The 25,721-nt window shown below is 55.3% G+C and overlaps 1 protein-coding gene across 1 annotated transcript; it reads left to right on the forward strand.

The window, feature by feature from the left end:
- The first annotated feature begins 552 nt into the window (after positions 1 to 552).
- Positions 553 to 24,920, forward strand: ADORA1 (adenosine A1 receptor). The gene is made up of 3 exons (XM_059487891.1): positions 553 to 781; positions 1,271 to 1,653; positions 23,958 to 24,920. Exons 2-3 carry the CDS (start codon positions 1,313 to 1,315, stop codon positions 24,592 to 24,594), a joined length of 978 nt encoding a protein of 325 aa, XP_059343874.1. The 5' UTR covers positions 553 to 781; positions 1,271 to 1,312; the 3' UTR covers positions 24,595 to 24,920.
- Positions 24,921 to 25,721: the final 801 nt, after the last annotated feature.

The following is a 25,721-nucleotide window of genomic DNA, read 5'->3' on the forward strand; positions in this document are numbered from 1 at the left end:
CCACATTCCAGCAGCATTTCGGGGCCACCGTTCCTCCAGACGCCGTGTGTGGACAGAGCCTTGCCCTGTCCCGGGCACGCAGCCCCTCCGCAGCCCCGCGGCGCAGTTCGGAGGATGAAGAGCGCTCTCGGGGTCCCACCCCCGCCCACCCCAGCCGTGATTTTAGATGAGGCAGTGCCAGCCACAGCCCAGGTGAGCACCAGAGCTCCTTGGGGCCGTTCGGGTGTGACTTGGGGCCCCGATGCCGTCCCGGGACACAGTCCCGAACAGCGCTGCCCGTGCCGGGGACAGGCCGGGTCCTCGCCCACCCCAGCTCAGGCTCTGCCTCCCCTCCCCGTCCCGATCCTCTGCGCACACCCGACCTCAAAACCCGGTTTTAGCGTCAAATCCGGAGCCCGACTGGTGGCGGCAGCGTTGGGGCTGGGGCTGGCTCGGCTGCTCCCCCCGCTGCCGCCTCTCCCCGCTCCGCCCGGTCCCGCCGCCCCCGCCCGGCCCCCGCCCGGTCCTGCTCGGTGCCGCGGCGAGCCCCGAATCGGGTCAGTCGCTCTTTAAAGGCTGGAAGGCGGCACCATGTGATGCCTCTGCTCCGGCGGGGAGGCGGCAGCGCCTGCGGGAGCCGAGCGGTGTCGGGCACCGGGGACCGAGCGCAGCCCCGGCCAGCCCGGCCCCCGGCGGCCGCACGGTCCCCCCGGCATGAGCCCCGCCTTGCCCTGCGGGGGGACAGCGCCGGCTCTCCGCGGGTGAGAGCACCCCGAAACAAGCCCTGGATTTGCAGGACAAGGTGAGAGGGGTCGGCTGCCGGGGCTCGGGACTCGGGTGGCTGCAGGAAGCGGCGCAGAGCAGGGAGGGGATCCAGCGGGGGAGCAGAGGGAGCCCCGAAAGGCTCCGACAGCGGCCCCGGGGCGGCCCCAGGGGCGGGGGGCTCTGCCGCTCCCCCGGGACTGACCGGCGGCTCCCGGTGCCTCTTCACCGCCGGGAGCGGTCGCGCTGCGGGATGGAGGTGGCTGCGGGACGGAAAGGGGTGCGGGACAGAGAAGGGTGCGGGATGGAGGTGGCGGAGAGGGGTGCGGGATGGAGAGGGGTGCGGGAATGAGGTGGGTGCGGCATGGAGGTGGGTGCAGGATGAGCTCGGTGGGGGCGGGGGGGCCCGGAGCCCCGGGGGACGGCACAGACAGGAGAGGAGTTTTTCCCACCCCCTCGCCCAGGCTCCATCCCGCTCGCAGCTCTGGCAGCGATGCCACTCTCTCACCGTCTCCCTGTGCGTTTGCAGGTGGCCCAGGACCCCCACGGGAGCGGGGCGGACCGGAGCATCATGGCACACCCCATCTCAGCCTTCCAGGCTGCCTACATCTCCATCGAAGTGCTCATCGCTTTGGTGTCCGTGCCGGGCAATATCCTGGTCATCTGGGCTGTGAAGATGAACCAGGCGCTGCGGGATGCCACCTTCTGCTTCATCGTCTCGCTGGCGGTGGCCGACGTGGCCGTGGGGGCTCTGGTCATCCCCCTGGCCATCATCATCGACATCGGACTCCAGACGGAGTTTTACACCTGCCTCATGGTGGCCTGTCCCGTCCTCATCCTCACGGAGAGCTCCATCCTGGCGCTTCTGGCCATTGCCGTGGATCGGTACCTGCGGGTGAAGATCCCTGTCAGGTAGGAAAAGGCGTCGGAACCAGCTCTGCTGTGGAGGTTAAAAGGAATTGAGGAAACTCCAAAATCTTGGAGAAACACTGGGAGAAAAGACTTTCCTCCACGCTGCCATCCCAGACACATCTGGCTGCAGCAGCAACCGGGGCAGGCTGGGCAGGGGGGTGTGGGGGGTATCCTGGAGCCTCCGGCAGCTTCTTTTGGGGACTCAGGGGGTGCTGGGTGTGCAGGCACAGATCACACTGTGGCAGCTAGCAGGCAGTGAGGGACAGCCACGGGATGCCCATGGCCAGGACAAGGTGTGACCCCACACATGGGACAGCCTCAGCGGGTGCTCCGGGAGGAAAGCAGGTGACAGCTTTGCCTTTCACCCCAGCTTTTACCTTGCCATGGGGAGCAGCGGGGTGGCTTGCTGTGGGACACAGCTTTGACAGTTTGAGGAACCAGAGGTGACAGCCTGACACGTTTCATGGGGCAGCCTCACCCAGGAGAGACCCTGGCTATGGGGGTGCCCCACAAATAACTCCTTTCCCCGTTTTGTCCCTTCTGTATATGTTGCCATTCCAAGCCCAGAGCCAGTGCCTCGTGACAAAGGAGGGGAACACTTTATTTGAGCACTTTATTCAAACTCTGCCGCTCCAGGAGGGCAGAGTTAACCCTTTATGCCCCACTCCCTCCCCATGCTGGGGCCATGCTGGTTTGGGGAAGCATTTCTGGGGTGCCACGGTGGGACCGGTGACTGTGAGCGGAGCTAGAAGGAGACAGGACACCCAAGCTCGGTGCTCCTGAGCAGAGCCAGGCCCAGCCCCTCACTGTGAGTCCCCCTCACTCTGTGGGGATGCCTTTGCCAGCCTCATCTGCCCTGCAAGGCTCTGGATGTGGAAGCATTGCTGGAAAACAGCCCAGGCCAGCTGAGCACTCATGTTCCCCCATTACCCCTCAGCAGTTGAGGCAGTTGGCTGAAGGGGTCCCAGACCCTCCATCAGCACAAACACCCCACAAAGGCACCCCTTGTGTTGGTGCTGCCCAGACCCCAGCGGGTGTAGGACCCTTCCTGGGGCAGGGAGACAGGGACAGGAGGCACCCCAGGTGTTGGGGATTCCCTGGCTACTCTAGAGTGCTCGGTGTTCCCAGATCCATGGGGTCAGGCCAGAGATGGGCTCCTTTGGGCTTTTGCTGCAGCCACCACCAGCAGAGTTGGAGAGGAGAAGGAGTGTAAGAGAGGGGAGGGGGCCAAGGATAAATGCACAATCCCAGCCCACCCCTCCCTGCCACACACGATTTTCACAGACTGTTCCTGACTTCCTCCCTAGGTGTGATTTTCCCAGTCACTGTCTCCCAGCCTGCCGGTGGCACCAGAGTGATTCCCACCCTGTCACTGCTCTTGGAGCTTTTTTGGGCTTCGCACATCCCCTGCCCGTGGGGAAGGCTCTGCTGTGGGAGTTCTGCGGCTCCACAGGAGCAGCACAGCCTGTCAGGCATTTTCCTAACAAACCAGTCCATTTTTAACTCCTTGTCTGCCTCTGAGCATCAGATGGGCCTTTCAGGGGAGATTCCTGCCCTGATCCCAGGAGCTTTCCTGGGAGTAATATTAGTATTAATATTAATATTATGCTGTACACAGTTTGAATGGGTTTTTCTTATGAAATTTCCACCCTGAATTTTGTGATCCCATTGTGTGCCCAAGCACTCAGCAGCAAGACATTTTCCTCTGTCTTTTCAGAGCCTATTTTAATATTGAAAAGCTTTGTAACCTCATCAACTTAATAGATGCACTCAAGTATCTCAGAGGTCTTTCCCAACCTTAAAGATCCTACAACTTCATTAATTCCTGGTAGTTGGTACATGTGGAGATTTTAGGAGATGTAGTGCCCTGAATGGAGTACACAGCACAGGAAACACCACTAAGGAATATTTTCTGAATCTGAAATACCTCAAGTTTCTCCCAGTCTGTTGGAGGATGCTAAGGATGACAGGGATGGCATTTCTGCAGTGCTCATGGCTCTTGTGGTGTCATTCCTGACTGTGACACTGAAGCCAGCAATGGCAAAGTGAGAGCCCAGAGCACCTGGCAGGACTCAGGGCCCTGGGGAAACACGTGTGGCCACTGTGCTGGGAGAGCTCTGGGAGAGCTCCAAGCATCCCTGGAGGGCTGCAGGCAATGATGGCAGCCAGACCTGAGCAGAGATTTGCAGGCAGGGGTGGGGAATATCTGCCTCAGGCTCATCCCTAGGGCAGCCCCTCCAGCCCAGGCATGGACAGTGTGCTCACTGCAGCCCATTCCTGTGCCAGGATTCCTCAGACAAGCCTGGCACAGGCTGGATCCTCACCAGTGTGACCTGCACGAGGCTGAGGGGGGCATCCCCTAAGTTCCAGCCTTGCCCCCCACCCACAGGCAGCCCTGCTGCTGCCGAGGCTCAGGGAGAGGGAAATGCATTTCACAGAGCCACAGAATCCCTGGAAGGTTTGTTTGTGAAGGGACCCTACCCTGCCAGGGGCTGGGACACCTTCTACTACCCCAGGATGCTCCAAGCCCCTTCCAGCCTGGCCTCAGGCTCTTTCAGGGGTGGGGCAGCCACGGCTGCTCTGGGCACCCTGTGCCTTCCTCACAGGGAAGAATGGCAGGGAATGGGAACATGGCAGCTGGTTCCAGCTCCAGGCTCCCCATGGACACCCTGGCCCTTGGGCTGTGAGTTTGGGAACTTGGTGTCCCCAGGGGTGGATATCTCCTGGAAGAAATTGTGCCCTGAGACATTTGGGGTGTCTCTACATGGCAGTGGGAGATGCCAAAGCAGCATCCAATGCTGCATTGCTCCAGTGGCCACTTCCCACGGACACAGAAGCACAGAGGGATGTGGGCCACCCCTGCAAGGCAGATTGTATCAGATGGAGAGGGGTCTTGCTTGGATTTGAGTTGGCACCTCTTGTTCTTCCTTCTTCACCCAGCATGGGCAAGGGACTGGGATATCCCACCAAACCCTCTCCATTTGCTCCTGGGGATCCCTCCTGGCTGCTGGGCCCTGAGGGATGCTGCCTTCACCCCTGCCTTGACTTTGGAGGGATGCAGGAGCATCACATGGGCTGAGCAGGCTAGAGCAGAGGGTCCCCCACTTCCCAGCCCCCACAGGAACAGCTGGAAACAACCTAAAATAGATTTGCTGGTGGAAAACTCCCCCTCCCCTGTCACATCCTTCCTCTCTGCCCGGCACCAGGCAGGACCCCCAGTCTGTGATCCCCCCGTCCAGGCTCAGCAGGGTCCCTGAGCCCAGCCCAAACTTCCCTCTCACAGCCGTGCCTTGGAGAATGAAAGGAGTTCAAAGGGAGGGGAAGCAGCAGCTGGGGGTGTCTGGCCGGAACCGGCCCCTCAGCATCCCGGGGCAGGCAGGATGCTGGAGGAGACGGGGCTGGGGGGATGTTTGGGGAGGATGGTGCTGAAGGAGTGTTTGAGGGGATGGTGCTGAAGGAGTGTTTGAGGGGATGGGTGCTGCAGGATTGTTTGGGGAGGATGGTGCTGAAGGGATGTTTGGGGGCATGGTGCTGCAGGAGTGTTTGGGGAGGATGGTGCTAAAGGGATGTTTAGGGGGATGCAGCTCCTTTCAGCACCAGCCTCTGCTGCCCTGGGGGCCTTGTCTCTGCTCTGTGTTTTGGGCCTTTTGGAAAGGGCCATAGCAAAAGGAGCTGCTGTCCTTGGGATGTGCCAAACCAGCCCTTGGCTGGGGATGCTGAATGTGTGGATGCAGCCCAAGCCTATCTTGGAATGTCCCTGGGGGTCCTCACCTCGTGACCTCACCCTAAACACTTTGAAACGTGCCAGGAAGGGAAAACCTGCAGGAATCTGATGTTTGCAGGAGCCCTCGTGTTGGAGTCTCTCTGTCCACAGCCAGGACCTCCCCGCTCAGCACTGGGGTCTCCTCCCAGCCCTGCCCTTCCCAGCCTGCAGCATCCCAAGGGACATCCCACCAGGGAGAGCTGCCTTTGGTGCTGCTGAAGGTTTGGAATGCACCCCTGGGAGGCTGCAGAGCCATGGAAGTTAGATCAGAATGGTTGGAACTCTCTAGGAAATGGGGGCCAGGAGGCTGGAGCACAGCAGGGGAAGAGCCCAGGGTAAAATCAGTGTCAGGGGTGGCTCTGTGAACATTGTCTGGTGGTTCAAGAGTGCCTGTCTGGAATGAGATTAAACAGCTCAGGGATGGCAGGAACAATCCTCAGCCTTGGAGTGCAGTGCCTGCAAGGCAGGAAGTGAGGGAGATGTGCAGGGGACTTGTGAGCTCCTGGATGGACATGGAGGGGGAAACTTCCCCCGGACTCCCTGTTTTCCAGGCTCCTGCCTGAGCTCAGGCTCTTCCTGGGACTGTAGCGCTCTTTGCCCTTCTCTCCAGTCCTGCCAAGGGCCACAGGCATGGGGCCAGCTAGGACTGGGTCATGGTAAGCCTGGGAAGTCTTTTTGCCCTCAGCCAGCTGGGTGCTGGAGCAGGACACATCTGAAGGGCTTTTCCCCATTCTAGGTCGTCCAGAGAAGCTGTGGAGTGGCTGCACCACCCCTGGCAGTGTCCAAGGCCAGGTTGGACAGGGCTTGGAGCAACCAGGGATAGTGAAAGGTGTCCCTGCCCATGAGTGGAATGAGATGGGCTTTAAGGTCTCCTCCAACCAAACCATTCCATGATTCCTCCACCAAGGGCTCATGGAGGGGAGTGATGGGCACCTGCTGCCATGGGATGGGTGAGGAGGAGAACACTGGAATGCAAATTCCCAGCTCCCAAAACATCAAAGGGCCCATGGGACATCTTTCCAGCACTCTCAACACTTAGTGCCAGGAAACCTTCCTGTCCAGCCAGGCCAGTGAACAAGCCAAACCACAGCTCTTCCAAGGCCTGTTTTACATTCAGAGGAATTTCAAAGCATCCAGGTGACTCAGAGCTCTCACCCTGGAGCTCATCTATTTTCTTTCACCCTTCACTAGTCAGTGAAAAGATGCCATCCATCCATACAGGCCCAGCCCCCAAGAAAGCACATTTCATTTCCAAGGAGAATACTTCCATTTTCCCTAACCTGGAGGAATTTTGGGGACTGGTAGGTCTTTGCAGCCTCTTTTGTTGCCTCTCTTGCTGCCCTCCTCCAGGTATATTTTTAGCAAGTGAGAGTGATCTGTAGATACCTTCATTCCATGGAACAGGCAGCTCTGAACAAGGATGGAGATTAAAATGCAAGAATTACAGTCCAGGGAGGTTTCTGCAGACTGGAGGCTGTTTCCAAGCCACAGTTTCCAGCACACTGCACCAGCTCAGCATGTGGGTGCTACATCAGAGCCAGCATTTCCCACCGAGCTCTGCTCCAGCCAGATCCGGCTGCAGGGACGAGCTGTGCCAGGGCAGCACCAGGAGATCAATTCCAGCATCACCAAAATCCCAGAGCCCTTGAGGTGGGCAGGGATTTACCAGCAGGTTATGTTGGTTTGAGATCCTGGTAAAGACCTGTAAATACCCAGGTGAGCTGGTTTTCAGCCCTACTCTGTGATGCACAGAATGATTTTCAGCCATGAACAGGCTAAGTCAGGGATCAAAGCCATGAGGGCTCTTCCCTCAGTGAGGGGATGCCTGGATTAGGCTCACTGGGAGCTCACACAGCTGCTGCAGCAGCGCCACGAGATCTTGGCTGGCAGACGCAAAATCAGGTCACTCCCCAAAGCTCCAGACACTGCCGTGAGTCTGCAGGGAGGCAAGTGGGGCTGTCTGCAGCATTCCCAGCTCCTGGAATGGCAGGAAAAATTCTGGGGCTTGGAGGTGTCAGCTGGGGATGCAGTGAGGGGCTGAGTGTGGGATGCTCCATGGCCAGGAGAGCAGAGGGAAGGGGAGGAGAGCCCTGAATCCTGTGCAGGGATGCTCAGAGCCTGATATTCGGAGTTATTCACAAATTCTCTGAATTAAAAGGCAAGGGGAAGTGAATGGTCTCAAGAGACCCTGAGTGGGCTCCCTGAGCAGCAGGACCCTGTCCCCTCCTGGTCCTTGTGTCTCCCAGGAGGGTGAGGTGTGGTCCCTGTGCCGGGTAATCACTCTGACCCCAATAGCAGTGTCACATCTGTCCCTTCACAGAGCTCACATCTGCCAGGGCTGTGTTGCAGGGCCATGAATCAAAACCTGCTCCTTCCTGGCGCTGCACCCCAAACCCCTGCTCTGGGAATGTTTTTATTGGGTTTTTTACTGATTTCTATTGATTTTCAGTGTAAGGAATTGACCCTTGGCAATGTCTCACCAGTAAATCTGAGGGCGTGTTCCCACCAAGGGCACATCTGTAGATGGGGAAATTGAGGCACTGAGCTGCACCATGGCTGGCTCAGGGTGGTCTCACGGGTGAGGGATGGAGGCTGGAACAGGGAAGCTGTGGAAGCTGAGATTTCTGGGACAGTGTGGCCTCTCTGTTCCTGCACTGGAGTGCTGCCATGACTGTGCCCAGGGCTCTGGAGCCAGGATCCAGTCCCAGCCTTGCTGATCACTGCAGTAGTAACCCCATGAAATTAAATTGGTTCTCTTTCACAGCCCAGGGAGCACTACAAGGGTTTGTAGCCTTTTGTGGTAATAAAACAGACTGAATGTGTCTTCAATGGGCCAGGTTGGCTCAACCCTAGGACAGGACAAGGAGCAATGGGGTCAAACTGAAAAACCAGAAATTTAGGTTCAATACTGGAAAGGAATTCTTCCCTGTCAGGGTGGGCAGGCCCTGGCACAGGGTGCCCAGAGCAGCTGTGGCTGCCCCATCCCTGGAAGTGTCCAAGGCCAGGCTGGACAGAGCTTGGGGCACCTTGGGCTAGTGGAAGGTGTCCCTGCCCAAGGCAGGCATGGGGCTGGATGAGCTTTAAGGTCTCTTCCCACCCAAACCACTCTGGGATTCTGGGATTCTGTGGCTCCCCATGAACTCATCCTACAGGGAGCAGACACCAGACCAGGTGGGGATGTGTGGATGGAACCCAGCAAGGCTCTGGTGCCTCCATGGCCATGGTTCAGGTGTGATTCATGGTTCATCAATCCAAGAGGATCTACTCTGCCAAGCCAGTGGGACACAGCCAGACTGTGTTCCCTCATCCCGTGGCAGCAGAGAGGGTCCATGAGCAGAAAGTGAGGAGCAACCACAGCCAGCACCACCCAGGCCCTCACTGGAGCTGAGAGACGCTCCTGTGTCCAGGGCACAGGCCTGTGGATGAGCTGCAGGGCCCAGAACTGCCTGTAACACCCAGCCATGCTGTCACACTTCCAGGAGATGGGTGACATCTGACATTTCCCTTTCCTGGAGTGGCTGGGCTGTGTCCCAGGGCGCTGGGCTGGCGGAGGTGGCAGCGCTGTCCCTCGGGGCTGCGTGTCTGAGGGCCCAGTGCAGCTGCTGGCACACAGGCAGGGCACACACCCGCCAAGGAGGCTCTGCCACAGCCAGAGCTGCTGACTCAGCTGCCCTGGGCCTGCGGGCTGGGTGTGGGGCTGAGTCAGGCCCAGCTCACCCGGCTCTGTGCTGAGCTGCCTCAGGCAATCAGGAGCCCTTTGATGGGCTCCCGGGTCTTCCCCCACCCCTGTGGGAAGGTGACTCCATCCAGAGGAGGGGCCATTATCGTCTGACCTTCACCAGGCCAGTCTCACCTCTGGTGTCACCTTCGCTCCACGTCAGCCAGAGCAGGTGACAGGGCAGGAATGGATGACTCACAGGGGGTGCAGAGAAGCTCAGACACACTCTGGGATGCAGGCTGGGGGTGCACAGGGGCTCAGATGCTCCTCTTGATCTGGAGCCTTTCCCACTGAGTGGCTACGGCCTCTGGGCTGGTCTCCGTGCCCTTGGCTCAGGTGTGTGGCCTCTGTCTTGTTCTTGTTGGACATCTCCCATGTGGTCACCAACAGCCAAAGCACCCTCAGCTCCTCTTACACCTCCAAGTCAGTCACACCAGGGTTTTTTAGTCTATTTGTGGTTTCAGAATAAGCTTAACTGTGTCGTAAAAGGGCCAGACTGGCTCTGTTTACCAGGAAGGGGATTTTGGCCATGAGCTCAGGTGCGAGACATCTGGGACAAAGCCCACCAGCCTCCAGTTCCAAACTCGGATCTGGAGGGACCCCTGTGAGGCCAGACCCAGTGAAATCTCCTGTCTGGCACACCTCAGAGCAGCTCGTACCCAACACCAGCCACTGCTGGCCGTGGGGATCTGCCTGAGGGGACCTGTCTGGGGGGCCTGGGACGTGCAGGCCCATGGGTGTCCAAGGCAGAACAGGCAGGGCTGGACAGAGGATCAGGGATGGGCACAATGGAGCTCCTGCTTCCCAATGACTGTACTTGAAATCAGCCTGACAGCAGGAATGGCTCATGCAAGGGGTCACAGTGCTGCACTGGCAGGTCTGTGTCCTGGGGTGGAGGCAGGGGGGAGAAAAAGGTCATAGCCACACAAAGAAGGAAGGAAAAAAGAGGAAAATGTGTGGGAGGTACCACAGTGAAAGAACCTGGGAGGTGAGTTTCATTGTGACACACACCAGAGTCATTTCAGACTGGACAGGAACTGATGGGCTGGAAGAAAATCTCTGTCTAGAAGGACAGGGAAAAGCCCTGAAGGATCTTGCCCACAGGGGTGTGAGGAGAGCCCACACACAGCTTGGGGAGGGTTGTGGTCCTGAAGACAGCAGGACATGGAGCATGGAGGGGATCACAGGAGCAAGAGATTTCTGGGAGGGATGGGGACAGCTTGAGAGGCTCATCCCCTTTGGGACAACTGTAGTGCTCACCCTGGGGAAATGACAGCCAGCACAGCTGAGCTGACAGGAACAGCATTAGATTGTCCTGGAGACAAATGAATGATTTTTCACAGTGATCCTGCCAAAGCAGCAGGGATGGGCACAGCAGCAGAGCCCACCTCTGGGGCTGCCAGGGGGCTGGAGGAGTGTCCCAAGGGGCTGGTCCTTGTCATGGGCATGGAATAGGAAAGGTGCTGTCCCAGAGGCTGCCTGGGCTCTAGCAGGGAGTTCTGCTCTGGAAGTGCAGCCACCCAGCTGCTGGGGCTGGCTGCTGCATTGGGTGCCCAGTGGCAAGAAAGAACAATTGATGCTCTCTCAGGCAGCCACAAAAAACCCACAGAGGCAGCAGGGTGGCTTGCAGCATAGCAATGAGCTGAGCACACAGGCACCCCCACTGCCCCTCTGGCATGGAGATGCTGTTCCCAAGGGTGGCTGGATGGGCAGGGCAGGGGAAGGGGAGACAGCACTGGTGATGCCACCAGTGAGAGAGGATGAAATAACCCTGAAAGACTGAGATCCTCCTCCTCACAGAGTCCTGTGGGCTTAGGGCTGGTGGGCAGTGGGGACAGATAGGGGAGGAAGGGCTGCATTTGGTGATGTAGGGAGGAGCAGAGCAGGATCAGACACTGGAAAGATTTGGAGCATCTGGCTTTGCCCTTCTCTGTGCTGTGGGACCCAACACCTCCCCTGTGCACCCTTACCCTCCCTCTCAGTGCATTTTCCATTGTTCTCTCATCCCTTCCTTGCTTGGGCTTTGCCCCCCAGAACTGAGCAGGCAACTCTGACCAGCAGCTGTCCCAGTCTTGGGTGGTTTGGTTGGGTTTTTGTCAGGTACCAAAGCCTCTGATCACAAAAAAGAGCTGGAGGAGGACAAGAGATTTCTTCCCCAGCCTCTTTCCTGTGTGTCCCTTGCCAGCCTCCCTCTGTGCTGTCCCTGGTCCTCTTGCACACAGATCCCAGGTACCAGCCAAGCTGAGCAGGACTGTGGGGACACAGAAGTGACATCCTCCTATCCCACCCCCTGCCTGGGGTGGCAATATCACCTCTCCATCATTCCTCCAAGGAAAGCACAGAAGGCTGGGATGTTGCTGCCACGACAGTTTATCCACCTTCTACAGGCCATTTCTCTCCCTGCAGCCAGGGATGGGGATGATTTTCTTTGGCCTCCTTAAAGGAAGGGAAGTGCCAGCTCCTGGCACCAGGGATGTTTTCTCATTCAGATTGGTCCATCTTGGCAGATCACAGCTCCCCTCTGCGACTCAGTCTCCCCATCTGTTCACAGAGGGAGTGATGCTCTCTCTCTGACAGCAGCGAGGGGCCGATGCTGAGAAATGCTGTCTCAGACATGCCAGAATTAGCACAGTCCTACAGATTAAATTATTCCTCTTTTTTTTTTTTTTTCTGCTCTGGTAACAACACTCAGTGCCTTTACCCATGGAATACACAAATGAAACACTCATCTCTGTCAGTGTGAAGGCTCTATTCTCCACTGAGTGCTCCTGACTGGGAGAGCCAAGGGCTCAGCCTGGGTCCAGATGGACCTGGCAAAGCCTGAGCAGAGCCAGCATGGGAGCAGCTCAGATGGGTCTAATCTCAGGGAGCTCATTCCCCACATTCAGCACTGCTGGGACACAGGCTCCTTATGGGCTCAATGAGGTTTGTCTGCTCTGAGGAGCTGAAAGTGCTCCAATAGCAGAAAACCTGGAATCCCAGAATCCAGGAGATGCTGCAGTTAAATTTTCTTGGGTTGAGGATGGAGCAGTCACTGATACCCCTTTTCTCCAGGGGACCATGTAATCCTAGAATGGTTTGGATTGGAAGGGTCCTTAAAGATCATTCCCCCCTCTGCGTGACCCATACATGAGGGGGTCTTGTGGGGATCCCCCACATTCCAGCCCTGCTCCCCACCCCACAGGCAGCCCTGGCTCTGCTGAGGCTCAGGGAGAGGGAAATGCATTTCCTAGAGTGCCAGAACCCCCAGACAGGTTTGGGTGGGAAGGGACCTCAAAGCTCACCCAGTCCTACCCTGTGCCATGACACCTTCCACTATCCCAGGTTGCTCCAAGTCCCATCCAAGCTCTGTCTTGGACACTCAGAGGCATGGGGCAGCCACAGCTTCTCTGGGCAACCTGTGCCAGGGCCTGCCCACCCTCACAGGGAACAATTCTTTCCCAGTATCCCACCTATCCCTGCCCTCTGGCTGGGAGAAGCCATTCTGCCTTGTCCTGTCCCTCCATTCCTTGTCCCAAGTCCCTCTTCAGTTCTCTTGGGGCCCCTTTAGGCATTGGAAGGGGCTCTAAATTCTCCCCAGAGCTTTTTCCTCTCCAGGTGAGCACCCCCAGCCCTCCCAGTCCCTCCAGAGCAGAGGACTCCAGCCCTTGGGGCACATCCATGACCTCCAACCCTGCCTGGTCCATGTGTCCCTCATCTCCATGAGCCAGCCGGGCTGCCTTGGCAGCCTCTGGCTGTGTCTGCCCATTGTTCCTTGCTGGAATTAAGACCAGAGTCATTAGGAACATGCAGAGGCTGTAATTTAGGCCCAGCTGAGATATTTTACTGCAATACCTGATCTTGGGTCTCAGATCTCTCCATCGTCCTGATGGAAATACTGAGCTGCTTCCTCCCAGGGAACAAGGCCCCTCGGTTTTCTTCCAAGTGAATAAATAATCTTTTAATCTAAATGAGAAAACAGAGTGAAAATAAACTTCAGGTTTGATTTGCATTTGCACTTTTTATTTGTTTTTCTGTTTTCTCAGAGGTGAGGGAACATTTAATTGTGGTGTTAACTGGAGTCTTCACTTCCAAATTGGTATTTCATTTGACTGACTGAGATATGGATTTGCTGTTCAGACTCATTCCAGGATAAACAACTCAATGGCTTTACACTCATGTCCTCTGCTCGTTACTTCTTCCATCTTTATGGTGTGTGGAGGGGGTAATTACACAGGTTTTACTTAAACTTTGTGGGGAGTTGTATTTGAACAGAGGTTGGAAGCCAAATTGGTACCTCCAAAATTATTTCCCCCTGTTGAACTACATATAACCAACTCATTAAAAAAACCTTAAATGAATCCAGCTGCTTTTGCATTTGAAATTGATCTTTTAATCAGGGGAAATATGCATTGGACAGAAGGTGTTGGACTGGTTGTTTTGGGTTACTGTGTCCTCTGAGGTTTAGAAACAGTAGATCTCATCAGCACTGCTAATTGTCCTCTAGGCATTGGGTGGAGAAAACAACCTCCCTCGCTTTGGGAACCTCCAGCCAATTTTTCAGTCTTGAATGTCCTAATCTTTGAACTGGGTTAAGTGCAAGAAAGGAAATGTTCCCTTTGCAGTGACAAATTCTGCTATGAGGATCCTGATCCAGTGACAAGTTGCAGCATTAGGAAATCAGGAATTTAGATGTTGACTGCAAAATCAGGAGTCAGGTTAGCAAGAGAAGTGTAAAACTCAAGAAATTAAAAGGCAGCCAATACCAATCTCTTGTTCCAACTGTAATTTAGGATATCTCTTTTTTTCTGATGAGTCCTTCTGCACGGGAGAGATAAAGACCCACCTAAGCCTTGCTCTGAGGCTTTCTTGGTGCCTTTCTTAATCGAGATTCTATCTCCAGTTTCCTGCCTCCCATTTATCTGGCGAGCAGATCTCAATGTCCTGTTGAATGCAAATACAACCACAACAACGGCTCTCAAGATCCCCTCATTTCCCTTCTCCTTGGGGTCCCTGATCTGCTCCTGCCTTTTCATGGCTTTTGATGCTTTCCAGCCCCCCTGGCTGGGGCCCTCCCCTGGAGACCCAGCTCCTTTGTGTGGCAGTGGTGGTGACAGGCAGGGAAGAGTGGTGGCACCTCCCTCCCAGCACAGCCTTTTCCCTCTGCAGCTCAGTGGTTTGTGGATGGACTCTGACCCACAGAACCTTTGGGAGCCTAGGCATATCAGATACTTTATATCTGCTGTCCCATTTCCATTTCCCAGAGCCACATTGGTTGCATTTGGCATTTAAAGTGGGTTTTAGAGCTACTTTCTTTCTTCGTCTTCTCCTCTTCCCCCTCCCTTCTAAATTTTGAGGGCTGACTTTCAGAGGCGTCGTTTCAAAGAGGTTCTTTTGCATAAAAATCAAAATATGCAATGCATAGAAAAATCAAGAGCAATACAAGCAATAATTAAAAACCCACTGCTTTTTTCCAGCCAAGCCCTGGATTTGCACTGAAGATTGGCAAAAACTGCCTTTTATCCCTTTTCCTTTGTACTCAGGGAATGCCTCACCCTCACTTATCCAATCACACAGAGACTCTGCTGAGCTGGGTCTGGACAATCAGCTCCTGGCTGGTTGCTGGGGCAGGGGCAGGGCTGTTGTGTGGCAGCCCTGGGCACAGGGAGATGGCCCAGCACAGCAAGGGAAGATGACCTGAGACTCCTGGCCAAGTTGATATCCTGCCACAGCCCTGGGTGAGAAACAGCTCCAGCACTGTCACAGAATCATGGAATGGTTTAGGTGGGAAGGGGCCCAAAAGCTCCATCCTGCTCCATCCCCTACAATGGGCAGGGACAGCTTCCCCAGACCAGGATGCTCCAAGCCCTGTCCAGCCTGGCCAGAGAGAGATCACATGGGGATGAGTGGCTGCACCTGAAATTGTCTTCTACTGGAGGTGGGGCTGCTCCCACAGCACAGGGGGCTCATCCCTGTGATGATACAGTTGTGTGGGAGCCACCCTCCAAGGCAATGCTCACACAACAAATCCCTATTTTTGACAACAAAACTGTTTAGACACTAAAAATGTCCAGGAAATATGTTGCACAGGGGCAGCACCAGAGACAAACCCATGGTGCTCATCACACCATCCTGCAGCTTTCACAACCTTCCCCCATCTCTTGGGGACCAAACTGTCCTTCTCTGTGTGTCCTCATTCCTAAATTCTTGGGTCTATAAAAGAATCTCAGCTTCTGCTTCTTCTTTTTTTTTTAAGCACCATTTCTCACACTTTGCTTTGCTCAAAATCTTGTTGCCTGAAAGCAGCAGCCAAAAGACAAGAACATCACATTTTTTCAGAGAACATCACCAGTTCTGAGATTCTGCAGGTCGTTTCATGATTTTGCAGCCATTGCCAAGAGTGTTAAATCACTTCCCTCCCTTCCCTCCCTATCTCACTCGGGGTCCTGGAGGAAGAAGCCAGAGGTTCAGAGAATTCAGGGGTCCTGGAGGGCCCTGACCACACATGGTAGAGCTGGGAGGGAGCCCCAGAGCTGCCTGGGTGCAAAACTCTGGCTCAGTGGGACTCGTGCCCCTCTGACCAGGGTGCACCCTCACACTGTCACACGGCAGCAGGAGGGTGATACATCCAGAGCAGGGCCATCCCTCAGCACCCTTGGTGCTGCCCATGGCACCACGGGTCTCACGGCTCCTGTTTTGGGCATGAAGGGTCTCCCTGGGGTTGGAGGGTGGTGCTCACTCATAGACACAAAATAAATTGTCATTTCTCTCAGGCATTGGATGGGCTGGGCATCCCAGCTCCCTGCTTAACCTCCACAAGCACATTTGGGATGAGGGACTGAGCATGGGGTGAGTGGTCCTTGCTGAGAATCTGCTTGTGCAGTGACAAAGTCCACATCAGGCTGCAGCCTCAGGCTGAAAACCAAGCTCAGTTTGGAAGCAATATTAGTTCTTTGAGCAGAAAGGATTGATACTGGCTGCTGGGATGAGGGGTGCTGCTGGAGGATGTAGGAAACCCTCTCTGAGCAGAGGGGGTGACCAGCCCTCCTTCACCTTCCTTGGACAGTGGCTGCATCTCCTCCACACCAGGGCAGAACCTGAAGGAAGGATGCTTCAGTGTGAGATCTCTGTGCTTTCCATCCTCCGTCCCAGAGATCTCCTGCCCTCCCGTGCTCCCCCTTCCCCTGCAGGACCTGGTCACGATGGGAGCCCAGGGGATACCCCAGGGGAGCTGTGGGTGCTGCTGTGCTCTGGGTGGAACACTGTGGTTGCTCACCCCACTGCTCTGAGCTGAGCGCGGCTGGGCAAGGGATCTGAGAGCAGCTCTGCAGTTCCTGGAAGCCTGAGCTTTGTTCCCAAGGCTGTGACTCATTGCCAGAGCCGGGGCAGTGCAGCAGCACAGACACCCAGGGGAGGCTGGATCCAGTCCTGGAGGGGCTGTGGAGGCCCAGCCAGCCTGCTGGGATGTTGTGGCTGCCCCCAGGGACCAGAGGCGTGACAGGATAAATCTCCTTGGCTCTGCAGGAAAAGATGTGGTCCTGTCACTGGAACCTGAAATAGGGCAGGTTTAGCTCAGAACCAGCTGGGCCCTGTGGGGTGTGTGGGGATATGGGGGAGGAGGGAAACCTCCTGAGGCTCTGGGTGATGCCCACACAGGAGGTGCCAAGCTCAGGCTGGGCTGATCTCTGGGTGTGCTGTGCTTTGAGGTTTGGTCCTACTGACACTGGTGGCATTGGGGGAGTGGCAGAGTTGGGGGGACGTGGCTCTGTGCTGATACAGGATGGAGCTGGGGGTCACCTTTTCCCACACCCCAGCCACCATCTGGGTGGGCACCCCCGATGGACCCTCATGTTGGTACTGCCAGTCTGGGCTGAAAATAACCTGGCATGATTCCCACTTCCTACCATTTCAGCACAGAAAGCTCTTTTCTACCTTATCTACTCAGCTTCTTGTGGGGATGTTTGTGTCCCTGGGGCTGCTTTTGGATGTGCTCACATCCCTCTGCAGTCCTCAAGGATTCCAGGGTGCCTCCAAGGTCCTGAGAGCTGTGTCAGGGCAGGCTGAGCCCACATCAAGGCTGGACCCACACCAAGGCAGCAGCATTTCCCCAATCCCTGTTTGGAGCCCAGGACATCTGCAACTGTTCCAGGTCTCTCCACAACCTTCTCTGATGAAGCTCAAAGCATGAAATCCCCTTTTTGTGTTGTTCTCTTGCCATTTGCTGGAACTGTGACAAGTTCCAGCTTCTTCCACCACTGAATGAAGCCCTCACCAAAGCCCTGGGGGCTCCATGTTTCCGTGTGTGGGGACCAATCAATTTTGGCAGCAGGAATTTGTTCCCCTCACCCACATCCATTAGAGAATTACTGTCTATTAGAGGTGATTGCAAACATCCAGAGGTCTTGCCAGACGCTTGCCCAGCTGGAGTTGTTTGTGCTTTGCAGGCACTCGTTGCAGAATGATTCCTACACAGAATCAACTTTTAGGGATGGTAAAACCAAACCTTGAACACGGATGGGCCAGGATGGTCAGCAGTGGGATGCCCATATCCACCCTCTCCCATGCCTTTCTCCTGGTGGCTTTGGGGGAGGTTTGCCTCAAGAAGCCTCCTGGTGTGGAACCATCTCCTCATGCTGCAGTGGAGGAGACCCAAAGTGTTTTGGGAGCAGAGATCCTCAAAGAAGACACTTCTCATGCCCAGGTGTACTCTGGAGAGGCAGGAGTGGCTGCAGCTCCAGGTCACCACGTGTGGGCTGAGCTGCCAGTCTAGGAAGGTGCCAGCTGCTCCCAGAGCTGGGCCAAGCAGAAAAGACACCATACAGTGCTAAAATCCTTCCCTGTCTCTCAGTGGGGTGGTCCTAGCTGGGTTTGGGTGCCCTGCAGGGCCAAGTAACAGCCAGGAGTGCTCCAGTGACAGCCACGACCTCTGGAATCACAGCTCAGAGCACACAGGGACAGAGGTGTGGGTGGGAGGACCCAGCAACCATGGGGAACATCCATCCCTGGACTCCTTCTCATCTTTGGGCTTCCTATGCCCCTCTCTCCTTGCAGCATGTGGCGCAGGGAGCACCAGGCACCCTGGACTGTGCCAGTTCCAGACCCAGACTGGGAGCAGGGCAGCCCCGACCTGGGCTCAGTGGTTGCCAGGGAGGTTCCAGGTACAGGTTTGGGATGCAGTCCCACCCATATGAGTGGTGGGTAAAAGGTGCCTGTTCCCATTGCTGCCTCTCCTGCCCCGAGAACCTCCAAAAGTGACACCTGTAGGAAAGTGGTCATTGTCCTCATCCAACTGTCCCTCAGCCTGAGCACACAGACATGGGTGAGGCACCAGGGAGAGATTTTCCTCCTCAGCTCCTTTTAAATCAGGTCCCCAGGGCAGAGTCTGAGGCCAGGATTCCATGTCCTGACCCCCTGGCCGTGCCCTCCCACCGTGTTTCCCACTCCCTCTTGTCCCAGGGAGCTGCTGGCACTTCTCAGATTTCTCCCACAGCTCACATCTCTTGCAGACCAACCAGCCAGCTGGGAAGGGACACACACAGGGTGCTCCAGGTCCCTTTGGAGCCCTGGGAAGGGGCTCTGTGGTAGGATGAAGGTGACAGGCTGGAAATACTGTGCTGATGGAGACTGCTGGGCTACTTCGGTGCAGGACAGGGGCTCCAGCACCAACAAACACCAATGTCCTTGCTGCATGTGCTCTTCTAGCTTGCCTGAAAGGCCAGACCATTTTTTTTATGCCTTTACTTGCCACCTGGGTTTAGACAATAAATCAGTCTGGGATTTGGGGATCAGGACAGTCCCCCATGTATCCTAAGGCAGTGCTGACAGGAGCAGCCTCTCCATTCCAAGCGTCTGTACGAGCAAGCTGTAATGTCCATCCAAATACCAGCTTTGACTGATATTGGTTGACCTCCATCCCTCCCAAGGCCACCATTCACATGGTGAGACACCCACCTGTGGCCACAAACCCACATTTGCTACCATTCTGTGGTTCTATGAAGAAGGAACCGACCTTTCACTTCCAGGATCATAGTGACAAAGGCTCTACAATCAGAGTTCTTTCTGCAGCACTTCCCAATTTGTGTGAGTACCCAGGGACCCCTTGTCCCAGCCCTGAGCTGTGGCTGACCTCACCCTTGCAGAGCCCAGACACCACTTTGCATTTCTCAGGCTCTCATTCCGGAGCAATGCTTCGAAAATGCAAAAGCAAAGCTTTGAACACCAACAATCTGAGTTTTCCCACCCAGCAGCCTCCAAGACACTGAAAGATCTGAAGGGAAGATACAGCCAGGAGAAAGAAGTAGGAATCCAAATCCTCTGAGATCAAAGCACTTTTGTCTAGAGACCTTCAATTAGATCAGGACATGGTCTGGCTGCTTTTTCTTGCTGTGTTCATCGTGCAGATGAGCTTCATGTCAGCTTGGCCTCCTTTCTCCCTGCCACGTTGGCTCCAGATTCTTTTCATTAGTAATGGTCTGTCTTCATTAGTGAATTAATTTCCCAGGAATTGCACTGCAATAAACTCTCCAGAGCAAAGACCAGCAAAGCCACATCTTGGCACTGGCTGGACAACAGCAAGTGTTTTGTGGACAAAAAAACTAATCACAGAACTGCTAAAAACCTTCACATTTTATTAAAACCAGGCCTAGAGCCTTTGAAACTTTTTCTAACAAAACAAGAGATGTTTGGTGAGTGTTGGGTTTGGATTGACCTCTGGGTTGGGATGTTGGAAACGAGCCCTCATTTCTCTCTTGGGGAAAGACCCCAAGGCAAAGGTGAAATCCATGACAGCAAAGAATGCTCTGTTCTCCAGGTGAATGCTCTGCTCTCCAGGTGAATGCTCTGCTCTCCAGGTGCTTTCAGACATGCCCTAATATCTGAAATGGTCACAGGGCCTTTGCCTACCCAGGGCTGGGCACCTCCAGAGCAGGGCCTGGGCTGTGCTTGGCTCCTGGGCTGCAGCAGAGAGGATTGCAGAGGTCTGGACACATCAAGATGTGGCAGAAGAAGTTGAATTTAGTCTGGGAATGAGGACCAAAGGGAAAGGAGGGTGGATGGTGTTTTCAGAATGATGGCCAGGGGGTCATTACAAAGGTCTGGAGGGACAGGAGAAGGGGGAATGGCTTCCCACTGCTGGAAGGCAGGGTTAGATGGGATATTGGAAAGGAATTGTTCCCTCTGAGGGTGGTGAGGCCCTGGCACAGGTTGTTCAGAGAAGCTGTGGCTGCTCCATGGCTGGAAGTGTCCAAGGCCAGGCTGGACACTGGGGCTTGGAGCAACCTGGGCTAGTGGAAGGTGTCCCAGCCCGTGGCAGGGGTGGAAGGAGATGGGATTTAAATCCCTTCCCCACCAAACCATTCTAGGATTCTATGATCTTCATGAGGAAAAGGGTCTCAGTGTCTGCTCCATCCTCAGCATCTCCTGGAGACGGCATCCTGCCCTGGAGAGCTGCTCCCTGTCTCCCTGCCAGCTCTGTGCAGCCCCTGGGGACAATTTGTCAGCCTCTGCCTCCACCCATCACCTATTCCCTTCTCCTGGGGAGCAAACAGCTCTATCAATAATTGCCTTTTTGCCTCTTGGCATTATCTTCCAAACCCTCAAAGGCAATTTTGTTCCACACCACAGTTCCTGCCCATCCCATCTCATGATGAGTCTGGATGGTCATGGGTCCTTTCTCCTCGCCTTTCCATCCAAGAGGGTTTGGGTCAATGCCCATCCCTGTGGGGAAGGGATGGTGCAAAAACCACCACTCAGGGAAGGCAAGGGGAATATCTACCAATTATGGTCAGGCTCAAACCCCCAGGGGAAAAGGAAACCAACCCAAAGTGGATGAAGATGGGGGTGATGATTACCATGGATGTTTTAGTCACAGCTGTTAATAAAAATAACAGCAGTAATAAAATTGCAATGATGCTGGTAATTGCTCTGGTGCTGATGAGAATAATAAGATTATTTATTAACTATGAGCCATTATCAGCATTTTCAGGGCTTCTGCCTCCCATACCATCCCAAACTCCAGCCCTATCATATTAATGCAAAATGAGACAAATAAGAAAATACTTTCTTCATGGCATAACCAAGAATAATGCTGGGAACAGCAAGGTTTATCCCTTGGAATTGTTGTGACCCCTGTCCCTCTGCTAACTGTCCTCTCACCATGTGGCAGGGGTTGAGAATTAGGTAGGATCTTGCATTTCCACCCTTTACAGAATCACAGAATCAATTAGGTTGGAAAAGGCCTCTGAGACCATCAACTGCAACCTGTAACCTATCCCCACCTTGTCATCCAACCCAGAGCACTGAGGGCCACATCCAGGCATTCCTTGGACACCTCCAAGGAAAATAAAGTGTAAAAGGAATTGAAATTGGATTTGCGGCCTTTGGAGCAGCTGAGCCCCATGAGAGCTCCGGTGGATGGGTGGGCCTGGTGAGGTGGAGGGAGGAGGAACCTGGAGCAATTTCACAGCTTTTGTCATTCTCCATGTGGGGCTGATGGAGACAGTGGACACAGGTTCCTGGAAGCACATTTCCTGCAGCTGCCTCTGCCCTTGGTTTGTTGCTTGAAGAAGAAAATGTGGCTGTTTTCTCTGGGTTTTGGTTCACCCACTTTTCTGTGACCACGTCGCACACAGGCTAGAGGAGGATCTCCTGGTTTTCCCTGGCTGCTTCTGCAGGTGCACCCTCAAACCTTGTGGGGCAAAGGGAAGGCAGGAGCAGGGAGAGCCAGGTCCTGCTCCCAGGCAGTGCCAGAGCAGTCACTGCAGCATGGGGTGAAGATGCATATGGACCATGGCAGAGAGATGGACATGCAGGAAGGAGGGATGGATATGAACCATGGAGAGAGAGGGGTGCGCAGTGAGGAAAGATTGACCCCATGTCTGGGTGGTGGCTGCCAGCCCTGGCGTCATGTTTGGGGTCCGTGGTGACACTGCTGCTGCTCAGCAGCTTTGTCTGTTGGGCAATGGCTGCCACAAGCTCTGCAGGTCAGAGCACCCAGAGTGGGAACACTTCAGTAGAAGACCCCAGAAACCCCCAGGAGTGAGAAATGGGGCACAGCTTGCAGGGGTTGCAAAGAAGGAAGGAGCTGGGGCAGGGAATGCTGCTGCTGTTTCTGGTGTCACTCCCCAAGCTGTTCAAGCCTGGCAAGGTGGCAGTGGGGTGTCAGAGCTGGAGGGCACATCAGCCCCCCGTCAAGGACCTGCAACCAGACATGGGGTGCAGGGGCCAGCACACAGCCCCACATGGGTGCAGGGGCCAGCACACAGCCCCACATGGGTGCAGGGGCCAGCACACAGCCCCACATGGGGTGCAGGGGCCAGCACACAGCCCCACAGGGGGTGCAGGGGCCAGCACACAGCCCCACATGGGGTGCAGGGGCCAGCACACAGCCCCACGGGAGTCTCTGGCATCCCTCTGCCACCCCCTGCTCCCTTGGACCCTCCTCACCATTGCCTGCACTTGACCCTCAGTGCTGGTTCTTTCCCACCACCCCTTGCCCTCCCTGTTCTCCCTGCCCTGAGCCTTTCTCAGGGTCTCCTGGCCTCTCTCCTCCCCACAAGGAATAAATCACCCTCCAAAGCCAGCCTTGGCTCAGCGGAAACATCTGCCCACACTGTCACCTCTTTCCCACGGGACCTGGCTGCCACCAGGATGTTGTGAAGCTTTTCCCAGAGCACAGGAGGTTCCTTCAGGAAAGCTGTTGGGAACCAATGTCTCTGGACCCTCTGGACTCACAGGAACTGAAGTCCTCTCCTCCAGCCTCTGCCACTCCAAGCACCCACCTTGATGCCTTGCCCATGAGAGGGGTCTTGAGAAGGGAGAGTGGGTTTGGGTCATTTGCTATATAAAAAAAGCCCAAAATGAACAATTTCCATCACAGGTAAAGGCTGCAGACCTGCTGTAGGGAGCTCTGAGCAGCAGGATTGGGAAACCAGGTTTGTCAGCCACCTCCACATGGTCCCCATGGTTGGGTTAACACCAGCAGCACCGAGAGACCCAGCAAACAGTCAGGAAAACATTCTTTATTCAATCCCCTTTGGTGGAAAGCAATAGCTCTTGGGCCGAGAATCTTCTCAGCCTCCAAAGAAAAGCTTTCTGGAGAGCCAGGGAAAAAATCAATCCAGCAGACTGCACTTCCCGCTTGCAGAGCTCTGGAGAGATGAGCCCAGCCCTGGTGGCTCCCCAGGGGCATCAGGGAGGGAGCAGAGCCCAGCCAGAACACAGCTCTCCTCTGCCTCCTCCTCCTGCCCCTGGCATCAGCCCATCAAGAGGGTTTCGTCAATTTGAGCGCATTAGGAGAGGAACAGGCTGTGCCCAAAGCTTCCCCAGGGCTCCATTAGCACCTGCAGATCCTTCCTCCACCCCAGCACATCCCAGGGGATGCTTTCACTGGCCATTGCCTCCCCAGGCACAGGGCAATTGTCTGGGACAGTGAGCTGGTGGGGTTGGTGTGTGGCAGGAGGAGAGGGCGACCTCCTGCTCTGGGTGCAGGTGCTTGGATGGAGCTGGGCTCCAGAGCATATGAACTCCCTCCAAACCATGAGGGTTGGACACTCAGGCCCATTCCAGGTGCTAATGCATTCCCTGGCCTGACATCATCCCCCTCATGGATTGTGTTGTGCCTGGGGTCTCTGCCATCCCAGGACACAGGCAGGGAAACCAATCTGTGAACACAATTTTCAGAACAGGCTGTTAGCCACTTGCAGGGGAGGGAAGGAGGAACATCCTCCTACCTCAGCACGAGCACTGCCACCCCACCACTGCCACTCCACCGGGAGCTACGCAACCCCCAGGCAGAGCATCCCAGCCATGTCTAACTCCTTCCTGTGGCTGTTGTCTCTCCCACAGGTACAAGAGCATGGTGACACCACGGCGGGCAGCCGTGGCCATCGCCTGCTGTTGGATAGTCTCTTTTCTGGTGGGACTTACCCCCATGTTTGGGTGGAACAACCTCAACAAGATGCAAAGGACTCAGGAGCTGAACAGCAGCCGCACGGAGTTTGTCATCACGTGCCAGTTTGAGACAGTCATCAGCATGGAGTACATGGTGTACTTCAACTTCTTTGTCTGGGTCCTGCCTCCCCTGCTGCTGATGCTGCTCATCTACCTGGAGGTCTTCAACCTCATCCGCAAGCAGCTCAACAAGAAGGTGTCCTCCAGCTCCAACGACCCCCAGAAGTACTACGGCAAGGAGCTGAAGATCGCCAAGTCCTTGGCGCTGGTGCTGTTCCTGTTTGTGCTCAGCTGGCTGCCTCTGCACGTCCTCAACTGCATCACCCTGTTCTGCCCGTCCTGCCAGACCCCACACATCCTCACCTACATCGCCATCTTCCTCACCCACGGCAACTCGGCCATGAACCCCATCGTCTACGCCTTCCGCATCAAGAAGTTCCGGACAGCCTTCCTGCAGATCTGGAACCAGTACTTCTGCTGCAAAACCAACAAAAACACCACCAGCACCACCACAGCCGAGACAGGCAACTAGGAACTGGGAGAGGGCAGGGAGAGGCGTCTGTGCCCATCCAGTCCCACCTGGACGCTGTTCCTGCTGTCTCAGGAAGGGGTAGCAAGGACCCGATGGGTTCTGAGTTCAGCAGGCCCCTGCAGTCCCTACAGCCACCCCAGGGGGTTATTTATTCACAAGCATTGTACTGTTTGGATATTGTAGCCTGCACTGTTCCTTTCTGGTTTAGGATTTTTTCTCCCTGATTGTTTTTGTTTTTCATTTTTTAAGCATTGCCAAGTATTTAAGGAGAAATTGTACAGACATGCGCAATTTATCTTCATGCAAATAAAGTCCAGTGATCCAAACCACCCAGGAGGTGCCCTGCCATTGATGGAGACCCTCAGCTCCATGGTGTTGGTGGTGCTGGTGGCACCTCACGCTCTGGCCCCATGTCCATGGAGCCATGGGGGAACCTGGGCACTGGGACAAAGGGGTGCCCTGTGGGAGTGAAGGTGCTGAGAACCAGGAGAATCCAGGGCACTGGGATTTCAGAAGAAATTAAATTTGAAAGCCCTTTCTTTCCCCTCTGCTACCAGGAAGAGGTGAGCTGGGCTGAGACATGGGAAGAAATAAGAAAAGTCTTCCCATGGCATTGCCAGCACCCATAGGGTAGTGAACCCACTGCCCCACAGAGCAAAGGGTCAGTCTCCAGCTCTCAGTACTACCAGAGAGGTAGGCAGAGGAGGCTGTTGGTGAAACACTTAAGCATAATCCCAGAGAACTCTGCAGAAACTGCTTTTGCTTCCCTGATGGCTTCCGTGGGTCCCAGCAGCATCCACCACCCCTGCGAGCTGTACCCAAGGCAGTGTGTCCTCTCCACTTGTCTTCTCTCTCCCTTTACTCTTTTTTGAGTTTTGAGTCATTTTCCCTCCTTTCTCCTGGATGTTTTCTGTGAAAAGCAGTAGCAAATCTCTCCCAGGCTGTTCATCTCACACCTCCCATATTTGTTCCCTCCCACCCTTTCTGTGCAGCCAAACTCTTTTGACTCAAACATTGTGGGTTAATGCAGACACCTCCACAGCCCAGGAGGCAGGGGGAACATGGACCCCTCTGGGAGCAAGGAGGGGACAGCTACAGGCCACCATGTGGGTGCTGATGCTGCCACA

Source organism: Ammospiza nelsoni, chromosome 23 (genome assembly GCF_027579445.1).
Source record: "Ammospiza nelsoni isolate bAmmNel1 chromosome 23, bAmmNel1.pri, whole genome shotgun sequence".
Classification (NCBI taxonomy): Eukaryota; Metazoa; Chordata; class Aves; order Passeriformes; family Passerellidae; genus Ammospiza; species Ammospiza nelsoni.